The sequence below is a fragment of the Gigantopelta aegis genome, chromosome 14 (genome assembly GCF_016097555.1).
Source record: "Gigantopelta aegis isolate Gae_Host chromosome 14, Gae_host_genome, whole genome shotgun sequence".
Taxonomy (NCBI): domain Eukaryota; kingdom Metazoa; phylum Mollusca; class Gastropoda; order Neomphalida; family Peltospiridae; genus Gigantopelta; species Gigantopelta aegis.
In genome coordinates, this window is record NC_054712.1 from 40,508,754 (window position 1) to 40,526,725 (window position 17,972).

The window sequence follows — 17,972 nt, forward strand, 5'->3', positions numbered from 1 at the left end:
CCTTTTATATCTTTTGTCATTCATTTATTACAGGGACATTTGCTGCACTTTTTAAGATGTTATTGACAGAGACTTTTTAACGATTGTAGTTACATATCAAATATATTTTTCTACATAAAATATTAGTGGCTGTATATTAAACGTGTTTATGATCGTTCTAATATTTGTACTAAGTTAAATTTAATCTTTTTTCCTAAAATAGTGTTTTTTCGAAATTATTTCAAGATAAAATCCAGTTTGGCCTTCTTACAAATATTAAGACGACCTGAAACACTTTGAATATACAAACACTGACATTCTAAACAAGAAAATATATTTAATACGTAAGTTTAATCGTAGAAATATTTTATTAGTCGGAAACATCTTACAATGCAGCAAACTCAGGAATGTCCCTTTAAAGCAAGCATATAAATTACATTAATGTTTATTTCAATTAATTTTTGTGTATTTTTAATGAAAAACAAGTGCCCTGAAAATGGTGAAAATGCCCCAAAAATGTTTCGTCTACCATGCCTTGCCAAATTTCTAGGGAAATTACTAATGGTAATTAAACGATATTGCTATACAAAACTATTCTTCAACAGTAATGCGGGTAACGATAATGGAAGCTTAATTAGTAATCCTGCTAATGATGTGTTCATCTCCCAAATATATTGGAAGACGTATTTATTGCAACATCAATTTTGCTCTAAAACGTCTCCGGCGTTCTGGAAACGGAAGCATCATGTACCCAGTTTATTGTTTAAAACTATTTACTTCAGCTGTTCCCCACACAGGGGGCGAGACGTAGCCCAGTGGTAAAGCGCTCGCTTGAATGAATGAATGAATGAATGAATGAATGTTTAACGACACCCCAGCATGAAAAATACATCGGCTATTGGGTGTCAAACTATGGTAATGCAAACAAATAAGGCGATGATCAACATCAATATAAAAACTGAAGATTAAAAAAAAAAAACAGTGTAAAGAACTGTACAAAAACACAAACATCACAGATAGATACTGACTTTTACTTAAAATTTCAATTTGTGCTGTATTGGCCATCCTCAAAGAGAATGTTACACCCCTGCACCACGGTGAGGTTACAGCACGCGCATGGGCGCTCGCTTGATGCACGGTCGGTAAAACAGGATCGATCCCCGTCGGTGGCCCCATTGGGCTATGTCTCGTTTCAGCCAGTGCACCACGACTGGTGTAACAAAGGCCGTGGTATGTACTATCCTGTCTGTGGGATGGTGCATATAAAAGATCCCTTGCTGTTAATCAAAAAGAGTAGCCCATGAAATGGCGACAGTGGGTTTCCTCTCTCTATATATATATCTCTGTGGTCCTTAACCACATGTTCATATACTTACCATTTGTGACACCCAATAGCCGATATGATTTTTGTGCTGGGGTGTCGTTAAACAAACATTCATTCATTCATTCATTAACCACATGTCTGACGCCATATAACCGTAAATAAAATGTGTTGAGTGCGTCGTTAAATAAACATTTCCTTTTCTTTAGGTAGTCTTTTCCTTTCCTTTAGGTAGTCTAACACTGAAAATTTTAACCAAAATGCAAAAGAAAATAAACAAAGAAAGGATATTTGAAATGGAAAGGATCTCAATCTCATAAGCATACGAGACGGGGAGTGGGACGTGGGGACAACTACCACCCGAACTGGAGCAAATCCTCAAATTGTAGCAAAAACAATTGAGATATTCTGGCAAAATTAACTTGTCTGAAACCTTTTCACCATATTTTTCCACCATTCTACCCACAATACTTGTTGTTATTCATGAGAAAATGTGCGGTTATTCGTTAAAAACCCTATATAGCTGTTTGGCAGTAACATTAATATGAATAAATGTTGTTATCCATTTAAAGGGACATTCCCGAGTTTGTTGCATTGTAAGATGTTTCTCTTAAAGGGACATTCCCGAGTTTGTTGCATTGTAAGATGTTTCTCTTAAAGGGACATTCCCGAGTTTGTTGCATTGCAAGATGTTTCTCTTAAAGGGACATTCCTGAGTTTGCTGCATTGTAAGATGTTTCCGACTAATAAAATATTTCTACGATTAAACTTACATATTAAATAGATTTTCTTGTTTAGAATATCAGTGTTTGTATATTCAATGTGTTTCTGGTCGTCCTAATATTTGTAAGAAGCCCAAACTGGATTTTGTCTTCAAATAAGTTCGTACGTACGAAAACATCCTTTTTAGGAAATAAAATGAAATTTAACCTAATACAAATATTAGAACGATCAGAAACGTTTAATATACAGCCACTAATATTTTATGCAGAAAAATTACAATCGTTAAAAAGTCTCTGTTAGTCGATAACATCTTTAAAATTGCAGCAAACTCAGGAATGTCCTTTTAATTCGGGCAAAATCAAATCCCCCCCCCCCCCCCCTTACAAAAATGGAGCCAGTACGCCTATGGTCAATCCAGTTTGACCCAAGTCCGAATATTCTCAGTACCAACTCACATTATGCTGTTTATAATTTCATCATTAAAATCGCTTTCGTCATCATATTAGTAAATTTTACAATATTTAACTGAAAGAAAGAAAAAGAAAGGAAAAGATTAATTCCGTCAAAGGTGTAAACCGAAAAATAGCGTGAACTTAATCTGAATATATCATTTGTATCGTCACGAGTGCAGTTTAACGATTATACCGTTTAGAGTTATCTCCCACCATAATATGAAAGGCAAACCGATTTCTTTTTATTAATATTTTCACTTATCCAAGTATTTAATTTAACGTATCAAACATTTTTTAATATTGACTCTAATTAACATAATCCGTGATTTATAGTTCAATAAGTATAAGTCATTCAATAACATGAAAATAAAATAACCATTGCCCCACGACTGATATATCAAAGACCATGGTATATACTGTCTTGTTTGTGGGAAAGTTGCATATAAAAGATCTTTTGATGTTAACAGAAAACCCCCCACCCCAAAAAAGATTTCTCTGAAGATTGTTTCAAAATTACCAAATGTTTGATATCTAATAGCCGATTATTAATTAATTAATTATGTCGTTAAAGAAAACAAACTTTTGTCTCACATTTGAAATAGGCCTACACATTCGACTAAAACACTGCATGCTATTTTTGCGTTTCTTAAAATATTAATTTCTGTACACCCGTTCAAGACATAGCGTACGGGCTCTCATTTTTGTAGGGGGGAGAGGGACAAGCTGATTTTTGCACGAATTAAACAAAAGTGCCCGAATCTGAATTACATTTATTCATATTAGCATTACTGCCTAACAGCTAGGCTATATAGGGTTGCAAACGATACGCAACGCACTTTTACATGGGTTACAACTAATATTTTGGGTAGAATAATGAAAATGCATGGTGAAAAGTGTTCAGGCCAGCTCATTTTACCCGAATTACTCTATTGTTTTTGCCCGAATTTGAAGACCCCCCCCCCCCCCCCCCCGCGCGTGCTGTAACCTCACCGTGGTGCAGGGGTGTAACTTTCTCTTTGAGAATGGCCAATACAGCAGAAATTTAAATTTTTAGTAAAAGTCAGTATCTATCTGTGATATTTGTATTTTTACACAGTTCGTTACACTGTTTTTATTTAAATCTTGAATTTTTATATTGATGTTGATCATGACCTTATTTGTTTGCATTACCATAGTTTGACACTCATTCCCCACCCCCCACCCCGCCTCGTACACTAACGCTTATGGTTCAAGATGGTGCCTTCGTGTGTCGTTTGGCAAGCGCCAAAAGTTTTTATGATAATATTTCTTTATTTTGAAATAAAAACTATTTAATTAAAAAAAAGTATGAATGAATGAATGAATGAATGAATGAATGAATGTTTAAAAACAACCCAGAACTAATATAAATTGCAGCGGCTATTGGCTGTCAAAGAATATTAAAAATATGTATGAAATGATCAACATCAATATAAAATTAAAACACAGTTAGTGTAAAGAATTGTGCAAATTATAAATATTACAATCATATTAAAATTTCGACTATATAAATATATCACAGCTAAGTATATTAAAATTTTAAATAAAAGTCAACATGACGTAAAAATGTCTAAATAAGTTGAAGGTGGAATCGAAATGATTCCATCACATTTTGTCTTCCAAATATTCAAGTCTCTTTCCTCTTCAGAATGATTGCAAAATGTGGTCAATCGTTAAGTGCACACTGATAGTATTTACATTGAGCTGGAAGATCCTTCTTCAGAATAAATTGATGTGTTACGTATGTGTGACCGATACACATAATTACCGTAGTGTTGGAGCAAACCCTCAGTTTCGGGCAAAAATGATAGAGATATTCGGGCAAAATGTGCTAACCTGAGACCTTTTCACCAGGTCATTCATTCCATTGTTGTACCCGCAGAAATAGCCATGTTCCATATAAAAATACGTAGTGATTCGTTTGCAACCCTATATAGCTGTTTGGCAGTAATGTTAAAATGAATAAATATTGTTAACCAGATTCAGGCATTTTCGTTGAATTCGAGTAAAACCCAGCCTGCCCCCCCCCCCCCCCCATCAAAATGGCAGCCTTATACCGATACGAGCGCCGACACGACACAAGATTATTTCATTCTTCCCGCACTGCCTAAAGGAGGACTGCCACTCTCCCAAAACTGGTTTAACAGAAGGATTAGATAGGAATACTAGTTTATCAGGATCAATTTTAGTACATGAAATTGTGCATAGGGAAGGAGGGGTGGGGGTGGGGGTAGGTTGGCTAGATTGGCGAACGAAGTTTAATAGAGGTCGGGTCATAGACAACCGAAAAATACATTGAAAAAAAAGTTCTTGGAGTAGGAGGGTGGGGTGCCGCAGTCTGTTCTTAAAGGTGCTGTCAATGTTGCAGTAATGGTGGTTCCCGCCAAAAATATTTATAATGTTTTGTTTTCAAACATAAAGTTTATACTAACTTTAGTTATATGCTTATAAACAAATTACAATCAAATATTTCCATTTACTAGTAGATTTTTTTATTATCTTTTTTTGGGGGGGGGGGGGTTGGGGGGAGGCTATTGAGAGTGTCACGTCACTATTTTATGTGTACACATTCAATACGCTTAAGTTTACCCATAATTCTTTGCAGTCAACTAACAAAGAAACAAAGATGGTGACCATGCTACAAATTATTCGGGAAACCCCTCTTGTCGCCCACTACAAGCCTTTTTATTGATTATTATTCTAAAGTTAATTATGGAAAGATTATGCGTGGGATCGTTTAATATGTAGTTATTTATTACAAACAAATGAGAGAAAAAATATATTGTAGTTTCAACTTTGACATAGGACCTTTAACATCTGTTGATGACTGTTAGACCTACCTCCAAAAAAATGTCCCCTTTCCGCTAAAGCATTTTCGAAGTTTTCAGCGACTTTCCATAAATTTTTACCAGCCTCTTTGTTTTTTCCAAGAGAGAAAACAAGTTTATGAAACTGCATGATGAACTAAAAAGAAAATATAAAATACTCATTTACATATTTATTAAGTTACAACATTATTCATATAAACATAAAAATGTGCCCGTGTCTATGTGCGTCTTTAATCAACACGGAAACAAACAAAACACGAAATTCTGCTTTTATAAAAAAATGATTTTATATATTTAAAACAAAATTTATTATTTCTAAAGAAATAAAAAGCAGGCCTCTACAAATACTGGCATAGCCAAGGGTGGGGCATGGGTGCAACCCCCACCCCATCACACCTTTTTTTCTTCTTTCTTTTAACCATCTTTTATATGTACTTGTCACCGCATACTGTGTTTCTAAGACAGTGTGGGTGCTTCCTCCATAAAAGCACTTTTAAACCAGTGTGTACAAATTGAATCAGTTAATTGTTACTCTCATTTTAGATATAAATAAAGTTTGTGCACGACAGGTATCCTAGAATCAGGCCGCGACGTAGGTCAGTGCTATTTAGCGTTAGCTCGCCTGATGCGCGGTCAGTCTAGGATCGATCCCCGTCGGTGGGCCCATTAGGCTATTTCTGGTTCCAGCCAGTGCACCACGACCGGTAGTTCAAAGACCGTGTTATGTACTACCCTGTCTGTGGGATGGTGCAGATAAAAGATCTATTGCTACTAATGGAAAACAATGTAGCGAATTTCCTCTCTAAGACTATATATCCAAAAATGGCCAAATACTGATGATTAGTAAATCAATGTGCTCTAGCGGTACTGTTAAACAAACTTTAACTTACTACAATGTCTCTGGTTTGATGGAATTACTGGAGTGGGGAAGGGGGGAGAGAGAGATTTCTTCTTAAGGCATTTTCATCACAAACCTTGCGGAAAACTTCTTCCAAAATTCTGTCCCTTGCCTTTAGATAGGGATCCAGGGGAGACAACCTAGATTGTGGGTACACGTCGTCAAGGTACTGGTTACAAACGATGGATTCGTATACAATCTTTCCGTCTTTTTCTATAACTGGAGCAAGACCCAAAGGATTTCGTTGCAGGAACCAGTCTGGCTTGTACTTTAAATTAATGTTAATCGTCTCATATCTGTAATGGAAATAACTGTTGCTTACAGTTTACACTGAGAAAAAAATCTACAAAAAACAACAAAACCCCCAATAATAAACAAACACTCCACCCCCCAAAAAAGACAACCGAACCCCCCCCCAAAAAAAAACAAAACAAAACAATCCACACACGTTCTTAAACGTAATAATATAAACAACAGTTTAGAGTAAACAAAATATAGCAAATAAAATGGATGAAAGATTTTCACCCTGACGTGCACCGTTTTGACAAAAAATAAGCAGAATATTCGTTATTATGACTAATGAATGATTTTAATTCCTTGGTACATGTTATAAACATCTTTTGCCAGAAACCTGTTCGCCATTATGAAGAAAAATCAACAAAGGCACAGAACAGTTTTTTATTTCATTGTCATATGATTTCATATAAAGCATGTATGGAAAAAATATGATCATTTGTACTATAATTTTTACGGAAACCGGCTTGATTTTCGTTGAGCTTTTCAGTAGATTCAAAAAAAGAAGTTAATCTGTTATTTAAAATAGCTGAAAAGAGTTTTTCAAAACAACTAACAATTGTAATAGGTCTATATGTTGTCCTAATGCTTCCCCAGATCGGATTTTACCTCCCAATAATTTCGTACGGTCGAAAAAATATATTTCATGAATTAAAATAAAACTTTAGTGCTACAAACATTAGTATACGACCGCAAACACATTCTAAACAAGAAAATGAAAATTTATTTAGTATGAAATAGTAGTCGCCAACAAGGCTCTGTTATCGCAAACATCTTACAATGGCTGCAAACTCAGGACCGTCCCTTTAAGGCTCTGTTATCGCAAACATCTTACAATGGCTGCAAACTCAGGACCGTCCCTTTAAGGCTCTGTTATCGCAACATCCTACAATGGCTGCAAACTCAGGACCGTCCCTTTAAGGCTCTGTTATCGCAACATCCTACAATGGCTGCAAACTCAGGACCGTCCCTTTAAGGCTCTGTTATCGCAAACATCTTGCAATGGCTGCAAACTCAGGACAGTCCCTTTAAGGCTCTGTTATCGCAAACATCTTACAATGGCTGCAAACTCAGGACAGTCCCTTTAAGTTTGTTGAGTATATTATTTACTCACGGGATCTGTTTGTGTTCGAGAACCAGACGTGTGCTCTGTGCATATGGACAGAATCGCATACTGTAGAGTCGCAACACTCCGGGCTTCAGCGGAGGAAAGGAATACCCTGTTAAAAACAAAATGTTGCTGTGGTTAACGACACCACTAGAGCACAGTGATTAATTTAATCATCGGTTATTTGCTGTGAAACATTTTATAATCCTTACACATTTGTCTTTGGGGGAGGGACGTAGCCCAGTGGTAAAGCACACGCCTGATGCGTGGTCGCTCTAGGATCTACCCCCGTCTGTGGGCCCATTGGGCTATTTCTCGTTCCAGCAAGTGCGCCACGTCTGGTATATCAAAAGCCGTGGTATGTGCTATCCTATCTATGGGATGGTGCATATAAAAGATCCCTTACTACTAATGGAAAAAAATGTAGCGGGTTTCCTGTGTAAGACTATATGTCAAATTTACCAAATTTTTGACATCCAATAGCCAATGATTAATGGATCAATGTGCTCTATTGGTGTCGTTAAAAAAACCCTAAAAACATTTGTCTTTAGAGGAAACCCGCTACGTTTTTCATTATCAGTAAGGGACGTTTTGTTTTAACCTTTTTACAGACAGGACAGACATAACATGACCTTCAATATACAAGTCGTATGGCGCTGATTGAGACACAGTGGGTCCACTAAAAGGGATCGATCCTACGACCTCAGATCCTTAGGCAAGTGCTTTACCGACTGACTCGGATCTTGACCCAAAACCAAAAATTAACGAAAGAGAGAGAGAGAGAGAGAGAGAGAGAGAGAGAGAGAGAGAGAGAGAGAGAGAGAGAGAGAGAGAGAGAGAGAGAGAGAGAGATGGGGGGGGGGGGGTGAATTCAAGATATGACACATCACTAACTGAAATGATATCTGATACAGTAGCCTGTTTTATCGTAATGCACACGGTTTTCACAGGACAGCATTAAAGGCTGTGATTCATTACTCATGACTTTGTCGAAACGTTCTTTTAACTCTGTATTCTGTAAAGATACGGTAAACCCCCCCCCCCAAAAAAAAACCCCCACAAAAAACCCAATGTTCTTTTTGCTAATCACAATCGAAACTTTTAAAACATTTTATTGATATTCACAGTGCTTATATACAACGTAAACCAAGATTAATTCAGCTCAAACGTATAATATATTTCAATCCTGAAACAAAATTTTGTTTTGTTAAACGACACCACAAGAGCACACCGGCTATTGGATGTCAAACATTTGATAATTCGGACTTTGATCAGTTGTGATGCACTGGTTGGAACGATAAAAAACCCAATCAGTTGAATGGATCCACCAAGGTGGTTCGATCCTTCTGTTATTTAGATCGGATCCCCTGTATGTGCTGTTCCTCGTGGTGCAAGGGGTTAAACAATACAATTTGTTTTTTTTCGTGGTGCAGGGTGGGTGGGGGGGGGGGGGGGCATTCTCATGGGTTTTGTTTATTAGTGGCGAACACAGCACATATTTAGTGTCTCTAGGAAATCTTAAAAAGAGTTCCATAAGCATCTGTGATGTTTTCAAATTTGCTTTTTGTTTTGTCTTGATAATTCGATGCAATATCACCACGACTGGTATATCAAAGGCCGTGGTATGTGCTATCCTGTCTGTGGGGTGGTGCATATAAAAGATCCCTTGCTACTAATGGAAAAATGTAGCGGGTTTCCTCTCTAAGGCTATGTCAGAATTACCAAATGTTTAATATTCAATAGCCGATGATTAATAAATCAATGTGCTCTAGTGGCGTCGTTAAACAAAACAAACTTGATGCAATCTTGATTCGTTTACCACAGCTCCTCCATACACTGTTTTCGTGGTCTGACCATAGCGTGATTTTTAAATTTGTTTTTAAGGTATTTAACGTTAAAGGCGGAGACCCTACTTTCAGACCGTGAATATAGACACACCTGGATATGTTACAACAGAGTAAAACAAGAATTTGTGACGTTGACAAGGTGAAATACCCTTAAAAACAGACTAGAAATCGGCTTCATAACCGTTTCCTCTCAGACGCACGTGCGTTTTTAAAACTATGAAACAAGCATTTAGTGATATTAAAAATACCAGGATGACCAGAAACACACCAGATGTACGGAAATGGATAATCTAAACAATAAAAACATTGTAATGACTCATTTCAGTTATCAAAAACGCCTCTATTAGTAAAAAACCCAAAATATGCCATAGGGTCTGTCTAGGGTCTGCTTCATTGTGTCTAGCATAAATGTGACTCTTTCACAGATGTCTACACTATTTTATTAATCTTTTTAGAATTTTACATTGAGGTTGGTCATTATATACCTTAGTTTGTTTTGTTTTTGTTTTGGTTTGTCCTGGAGTGTCGTTAAACATTCTAGGGCCAAATTTACAAAGCCTATACAACTTACACATACTATGTTAACTGCAGAACAAATTTATTTCTCTTTCTCCCTCTTTCTTACTGCCCTTCCCCCTCCTCCCCTCTCTCTCTCTCTCTCTCTCTCTCTCTCTCTCTCTCTCTCTCTCTCTCCCCCCTCGCTCTCTCACCCCTCCCTCTCTCTCTCTCTCTCTCTCTCTCTCTCTCTCTCTCTCTCTCTCTCTCTCTCTCTCTCTCTCTCTCTCTCTCTCTCTCTCTCTCTGATTAGTAAAATATAATTTTGTAAATTACTATATTGCTATGATGGAGATTGACGTTAATATTAAAACGCAGGTACCGATAATATCATCACTGTTGGCATTTAAAAAGTTTATTCATTATCCGCTGGTTTGGATCTGATAAGATGATATTAATCTGATGGTGATCACATATTTTGAAACACTCTTGTCATTAAATTAACTATCAGACAATATTTATCTACGATTAACAAACTTCTATAGAAAATATCTACGATTAACAAACTTCTATAGAAAACATCATTCGAAATACCAACAAATAATAGTAATTGTCTACAGGGGCCAGAATAATGAGTTTGAATAATGGGTGGAAACTGATAGTGATCTGGTGAATTTGTGTATATAAACAGATCTTAGTTACAGAGCATCATCAACAAGTTGCCACTGTATCCGCACCATAAACCTCTGTACCTTGATAACAGTTCGAAGACCTTCACCATACAAGATGAACAAACTGATGCTAGTTTTCATGATGACCCTGCTTCTTGCAATTGCAGTAACTGGTAAGTATCTGTTTTCAATTTGTATTATCCTTTTCGTCTGCTAAGGAATCCATTCTCAACCGTGAAATTGATGCTACCTTAATTCTACAGTGCTATTTGTTTTTTGCAATAAACTCTGAATGTGTGTGTGTGTGTGTGTGCGTGCGTGCGTGTGTGTAATATTTCATCTTATCCTAAACCTATCCATGATATCCATGTCATAATGGTATGCAAATTTAAAGGTGTATGCAAATTTGCAAGGTCTCTAGTTGCTGTCAATGTATCATTTGTTTACAAACCAACAAGACCTGTATACCTGAGCGTAACGTTTTCATAAGATTTAGTTAACATGTGTGACGTCAAACTAATTTTGTGCTAATAGTGATGCTGTCACATTGTCGACGGTGTTTCTAATACCACAAAATGCATTTTTCGTATTTTAAAAAACGTACATGCGTCTGAGAAGTAACGGTTATGGAGTCGCGCTTTAGTCTATTTTTAAGGGTATTTCAATGTCAGAAACTCTTGCTTCACTCTATTGTATTCAAATTTGTTGCAGGTTTGTAAATTAACTAAACTTAAGAGTCCATTTTTACGATTTCAAACTAGTCTAGGTGAAAAATATGAACTAGTGTTTAAAGACTAAGGTCTGTCCCTTTAATTGATACCTGATTATTTCTGTTGGAAATGTCTTCTGTAGTTAATATTGTTTGGCGTTTGTTAACTGATACCAGATTCTTTATACATGTTGAAAATATATATTTTATAGTCAGTGTTATTTGGCGTTTGTTAACTGATACCAGATTCTTTATACTTGTTGAAAAATATATATTTTATAGTCAGTGTTATTTGGCGTTTGTTAACTGATACCAGATTCTTTATACATGTTGAAAATATATATTTTATAGTCAGTGTTATTTGGCGTTTGTTAACTGAAACCAGATTCTTTATACATGTTGAAAATATATATTTTATAGTCAGTGTTATTTGGCGTTTCTTAACTGAAACCAGATTCTTTATACATGCTGAAAATATATATTTTATAGTCAGTGTTATTTGGCGTTTGTTAACTGATACCAGATTCTTTATACATGTTGAAAATATATATTTTATAGTCAGTGTTATTTGGCGTTTGTTAACTGATACCAGATTCTTTATACATGTTGAAAATATATATTTTATAGTGTTATTTGGCGTTTGTTAACTGATACATGTGGCGTTTGTTTTGTATTTTTTGTTTTTCAGGAAAACCAGCTGTCGATGAGCTTGGAAAGCGTAGCTTCGAGTCTGGGAGCTTTGAGAGCGGAGAGGGTGGTTTGTTCTACCTTTGGTGTATCCATCTGTATGGCCCCATTGCATGTAGTTTCTTCGGAAATGGCGACGACAAAAAGTAGAGAAACGATTTTCAACACGACGGCGCTGTCCCATCACTAAGCGTTTCTACTATACAGTTACTGAAGTGTTGAAAGCGTCGGTTGATAATAAAAAGATATTCTCGCATTAACAATATGGTTGTTGGTTGTATGTGTGCATAAGCGTACGAGACAGGGGCAGGGGGAGGGGACTGCGCCTCCAGGCTGGATTTCTCTAATATGGTTATTATTGGTTGTTTGTGTGCATAAGGATACGAGACAGGGGGAGGGGAGGGGACTTTCCTCCAGGCTGGATTTCTCGAATATGGTTGATGGTTGTTAGTTGTTAGTGTGTATTAGTGTACGAGAATATGTTAGTAATAAACATGTTGCAATTGTAGCAAACTCGGAACAGTTCCTTTAAAATCACAGTGTCCTCTCGCAAGAATGTGTAAGTAAATGACCGTAACCGCTCCGCCACCGGAACTGAAGTTTCAAAACGTGGAAGGCCATTTAGCCGAGGACGTGTACTGACAAACACTCGGTAGTGTAACAGTTTTGTATTTAGTTTTCAGCAAATTGCAACGGGGCTAATATTAAAGTTTGTTTTGTTTAATTACACACCACAGCACATTGATTTATTAATCATCGGGTATTGGATGTCAAACGTTTGGTATTTTTTTTACACACAGTCTTAGAGAGGAAACTCGCTACCTTTTTTCCATTAGTGGCAAGGGATTTTTTTTATATACATCATCACACAGACAGGATAGTACATACCACGACCTTTGGTATACCAGTCGTGGTGCACTGGCTGTGACGAGATTAACCCAAAGGGTCCACCGACGGGGATCGATCCCATACCGACCGCGCACCAAGCCAGCGCTTTACCACTGGGCCACGCCCCTATCCGCACCCCAGGGGCTAACGATGCACCCCGACTCGGGGACTAACACTAGCCCACCAGGAGAATCGTCGACTGAGTAAATAAAATATTTAAAAATACAGAGTGTCGCTGGCAGGATTCGAACCTACTGCACCAACTCACATAGCATTTAAAGTAAACTGGAGTGGGACCTAGCCCAGTGATAAAGCGCTCGGCAGATGCGCGGTTCGTTTAGGATCGATCTCCGTCTGTGGGCCCACTGGGCTATTTTTCGTTCCATCCAGTGCACACGCCCTTGGACTGTGCATGGAACTACAGATCTAGCACCAGACGACAGGGAACACGCGCTGTATAGTATTTTGACATCGCCAGACTCACCAGACCTTGCTTCGGTGGGTTTTTGTTTGGGCCTTAACGGTAAGGGCTTGTAGTATGGATATGGATATGTTGATTGAAACGATGCGTGTAGCCATGTTACTATTGTCGTTAATGGGATTTCATTTGGTGGCATACACCCAGTAGAGAATGTGTGTTTGTATATTGCATTGGTACTAGTGGTTAAGGATTTACGATATGTATGATTTACGTAATTTTTACCTCTCGAATAGGCTTCCTTTCTGTGAGGAATCTCAAACCTGGCAGACATTCGTCACTGTTATAGTTTCTTAAGGTCGAAATAGCGATGTTGAATCAACAGAAACGAAGTCCACGCAATCTAGATATCGTCTAAAAATAACGAGGTCGAAGTTCAAACCTAGAGGACAAATAGATATTTGCCGAGTAAGCAAGGCAGGGCAGAACACATAAACTAAAATAACTGGTGGTGGGTGGGTCAGTAGACAGGGTAGTACATCTAACCTGAATTAACTAAACCGAGTGGAGGGGGGAGGGGGGGGGGGGGGGGGGGGGGGGGGGGGGGGTGGGGAGAGTAATGAACACAAAAGGCATAGAAGAAGGAAGAAGGAAGGAAATGTTTTATTTAACGACGCACTCAACACATTTTATTTACGGTTATATGGCGTCAGACATATGGTTAAGGACCACACAGATATTGAGAAAGGAAACCCACTGTCGCCACTTCATGGGTTACTCTTTTCGATTAGCAGCAAGGGATCTTTTATATGTACCATCCCATAGACAGGGTAGTACATACCACGGCCTTTTATATGCCAGCCGTGGTGCACTGGCGCAAAAGGCATAGAAATATAACAGCTTAGCAAAAGTGACACTTTTAAACAAACTTTGTGGCACTTTTCTGGAAAGAAACTCTCTATCCGCTGTTCATTGGCTTAGCCAGGATTTTATAGGGAGGGGTGGGAGTGTGTGGGTTGGGTTGGGGTGGGGTGTGGCTGGGGTGGGGTGTGGGTGGGGTGGTGGTGTCACCAACACTGTCTATGAGGTCGTGCTATCGAGGGACAGGCAAATATAAAAGGGGGTGGGGGCCTTTTTTTTTTTACTGTATTAAATTTTATAAAATCATACATACATACATACATAAATAGTGTGGCTTGTCCCCCCCCCCCCCCCCCCCCCCCCCACACACACAGTGCCTCCCCAATAAAATATCCTGGCTACGCCAGTGCGCCTTATACCTCTGGTAGACCTACATCACCGAATGTAGCCTGTAGTTCTGTTTTTCAGTTTTATTTTCATTTCGTTGTACCGGCCTCGGTGGTGTCGTGGTTAGGCCATCGGTCTACAGGCTGGTAGGTAATGGGTTCGGATCCCAGTCGAGGTATGGGTTTTTTAATCCAGATACCGACTCCAAACACTGAGTGAGTGCTCCGCAAGGCTCAGTGGGAAAGTGTAAACCACTTGCACCGATCAGTGATCCATAACTGGTTCAACAAAAGCCATGGTTTGTGCTATCCTGCCAGTTGGAAGCACAAATAAAAGATCCCTTGCTGCCTGCCGTAAAAGAGTAGCCTATGTGGCGACAGCGGGTTTCCTCTAAAAAAACCTGTCAGAATGGCCATATGTTTGACGTCCAATAGCCGATGATAAGATAAAAAATCAATGTGCTCTAGTGGCGTCGTTAAATAAAACAAACTTTACTTTTTTCATTTCGTTGTTATATCCACTTAAAGGGACAACCCTGAGTTTGCAGCCATTATTAAGATGTTTGCAACTAACAGAGCCTTTTTGGTGACTAAAATTACATATTCAATTGATTTTCTTGTTCAGAATATCAGTCTAGATATTCAATTTGTCTGCAATCTTGTGCTAATTTTTGTAGAAGTCATATTTGTTTTTTCAGCCCGAGTACTCTGACTGTATAGGGCGAGACGGACATTTGGACAGATATTGAGCCCTGTAATATTTTTCATATATGAAATTATTGGAAGATAAAATCTAATTTGGGCTACTAGAAACATTAGGGCAACAAACACCTTGTTTATACTGATACTGATACAGATACAGATACAATATTTTAAATGTTATTTAGTCATCAATAGGGATACGTTATGCTAGGCTCCGGCTGTCAACTGTCACGACAAAGTTGGCCAACTGGACGGTTGCGTTGTAATTTTTACAAATCCCGACTTATGACGGGTGCGCTCAGATTAACAGAACACAACAGAACTTTATTTACTCTCATGGCCCCTATTCGGTGGCATCAGAGGAACATAGATAATAATAAACATACAAATTGTCAAGATGATTTCAGAAACATATATACCACGATACAAACAGATGAGCAGCTATATATTAAAAACAGTTAAAATTACACATAAGTCAAGAAGCACACAATTGTTTTTTAATAATTGATATAAAGTTACACAATTTTTTAAGAACACTAATACATTTTGAGTTGAAGAGTTGCTGGAATTTGTATATATTTGGGTCTGTTTACATAGTATTTGTTAAGATATTTTAGTCTTTCTTGTCTAAATCTTTTGCATATAAATAGACAATGAAATTCATCTCCAACAATATTGCTATTACAAAGCGCAGAGTTTCTATTTTCATATAAAATATTTGTCCATCTCCCCTTTTCAGCTAGTAAAAAGTGATTTAAAATTCTAAATCGAAAATATGTTGTGTACATTGTTTTATCCAGAATGTTAAAATATGATTCTAGTTCCAATTTTTCTTTAAATATTCTATAAGTAGTTCCTTTGCTGGTCGTAAAGATGTCATTTCTCCATGTTTGTAGAAACTGATCAGACAGTCTTCTTTTCACAACTCTTTTTAACCACTCCACTGATTTAAATGACTGCTGGTCCCAACTAACTGGTCGTAGAAGTTGTAATCGAGTTGTAAAAGCGCTCAGACTAGCAACTGCCAGATGAACTGGACAGTTGTAGAAGTCGTGAGAACAGAAAGTTGCCCAATTTTGTCGTGGCAGTTGGTAGTCTGAACCTAGAATTATACTAGTAACAGACTCAACTGATACAACGAAGTTGACCAACTCGACGGTTGCGTTTAATTTTCCCAAATCTCGATTTATGACTGGTGTGCTCAGATTAACAACTAACGGCATCAGGTTGTATCGCTAACAGAATAAAGCAGATATTAGATATAATAATAGATACAGATCAAACTGGTTTCATAAAATAGCCAATGATTCATGGATCAATGTGCTCTATTGGTGTCGTTAAAAAAACCCGAAAAACATTTGTCTTTAGAGGAAACCCGCTACGTTTTTCATTATCAGTAAGGGACGTTTTGTTTTAACCTTTATACAGACAGGACAGACATAACATGACCTTCAATATACAAGTCGTAGGGCGCTGATTGAGACACAATGGGTCCACTAAAAGGGATCGATCCTACGACCTCAGATCCAGGGGGGGGGGGGGGGTGAATTCAGGATATGACACATCATTAACTGAAATGATATCTGATACAGTAGCCTGTTTTATCGTAATGCACACGGTTTTCACAGCACAGCACTAAAGGCTGTGATTCATTACTCATGACTTTGTCGAAATGTTCTTTTAACTCTGTATTCTTTAAAGATACGGTAAAAAAACAACAACAACAAAAAAAACCCCCAAAAAACAATGTTCTTTTTACTAATCACAATCGAAACCTTTAAAACATTTTATTGATATTCACAGTGCTTATATACAACGTAAACCAAGATTAATTCAGCTCAAACGTATAATATATTTCAATCCTGAAACAAAATTTTGTTTTGTTAAACGACACCACAAGAGCACACCGGCTTTTGGATGTCAAACATTTGATAATTCGGACTTTGATCAGTTGTGATGCACTGGTTGGAACGATAAAAAACCCAATCAGTTGAATGGATCCACCAAGGTGGTTCGATCCTTCTGTTATTTAGATTGGATTCCCTGTATGTGCTGTTCCTCGTGGTGCAAGGGGTTAAACAATACAATTTGTTTTTTTTCGTGGGGGGGGGGGGGGGGGGGGGGGGGGGGGGGGCATTCTCATGGGTTTTGTTTATTAGTGGCGAACACAGCACATATTTAGTGTCTCTAGGAAATCTTAAAAAGAGTTCTATAAGCATCTGTGATGTTTTCAAATTTGCTTTTTGTTTTGTCTTGATAATTCGATGCAATATCACCACGACTGGTATATCAAAGGCCGTGGTATGTGCTATCCTGTATGTGGGGTGGTGCATATAAAAGATCCCTTGCTACTAATGGAAAAATGTAGCGGGTTTCCTCTCTAAGGCTATGTCAGAATTACCAAATGTTTAATATTCAATAGCCGATGATTAATAAATCAATGTGCTCTAGTGGTGTCGTCAAACAAAACAAACTTGATGCAATCTTGATTCGTTTACCACAGCTCCTCCATACACTGTTTTTCGTGGTCTGACCATAGCGTGATTTTAATTTTTTTTTTAAAGGTATTTAACGTTAAAGGCGGAGACCCTAGTTTCAGACCGTTAATATAGACACACCTGGATATCTTACAACAGAGTAAAACAAGAATTTGTGACGATGACAAGGTGAAATACCCTTAAAAACAG

The 17,972-nt window shown here is 37.7% G+C and overlaps 1 protein-coding gene and 1 long non-coding RNA gene across 2 annotated transcripts in view; one reads left to right on the forward strand and one right to left on the reverse strand.

Annotated features, from left to right (window-relative positions):
• LOC121388839 (glutathione S-transferase omega-1-like) overlaps nt 1–13,733 on the reverse strand; it is a 14,566-nt gene extending 833 nt beyond the window's left edge. Inside the window, exons 1-4 of the mRNA XM_041520355.1 lie at nt 13,622–13,733; nt 7,628–7,733; nt 6,296–6,515; nt 5,334–5,457 (exon numbers count right to left, since the gene is read on the reverse strand). Coding sequence (XP_041376289.1) covers nt 5,334–5,457; nt 6,296–6,515; nt 7,628–7,733; nt 13,622–13,670 — 499 coding nt within the window. The 5' untranslated portion in view covers nt 13,671–13,733. The remainder of the gene's footprint in view (nt 1–5,333; nt 5,458–6,295; nt 6,516–7,627; nt 7,734–13,621) is intronic.
• The window catches only part of LOC121388840, an 8,136-nt gene continuing 3,414 nt past the window's right edge, over nt 13,251–17,972 (forward strand). Inside the window, exon 1 of the long non-coding RNA XR_005960012.1 lies at nt 13,251–13,441. This is a non-coding gene — a long non-coding RNA (uncharacterized LOC121388840). The remainder of the gene's footprint in view (nt 13,442–17,972) is intronic.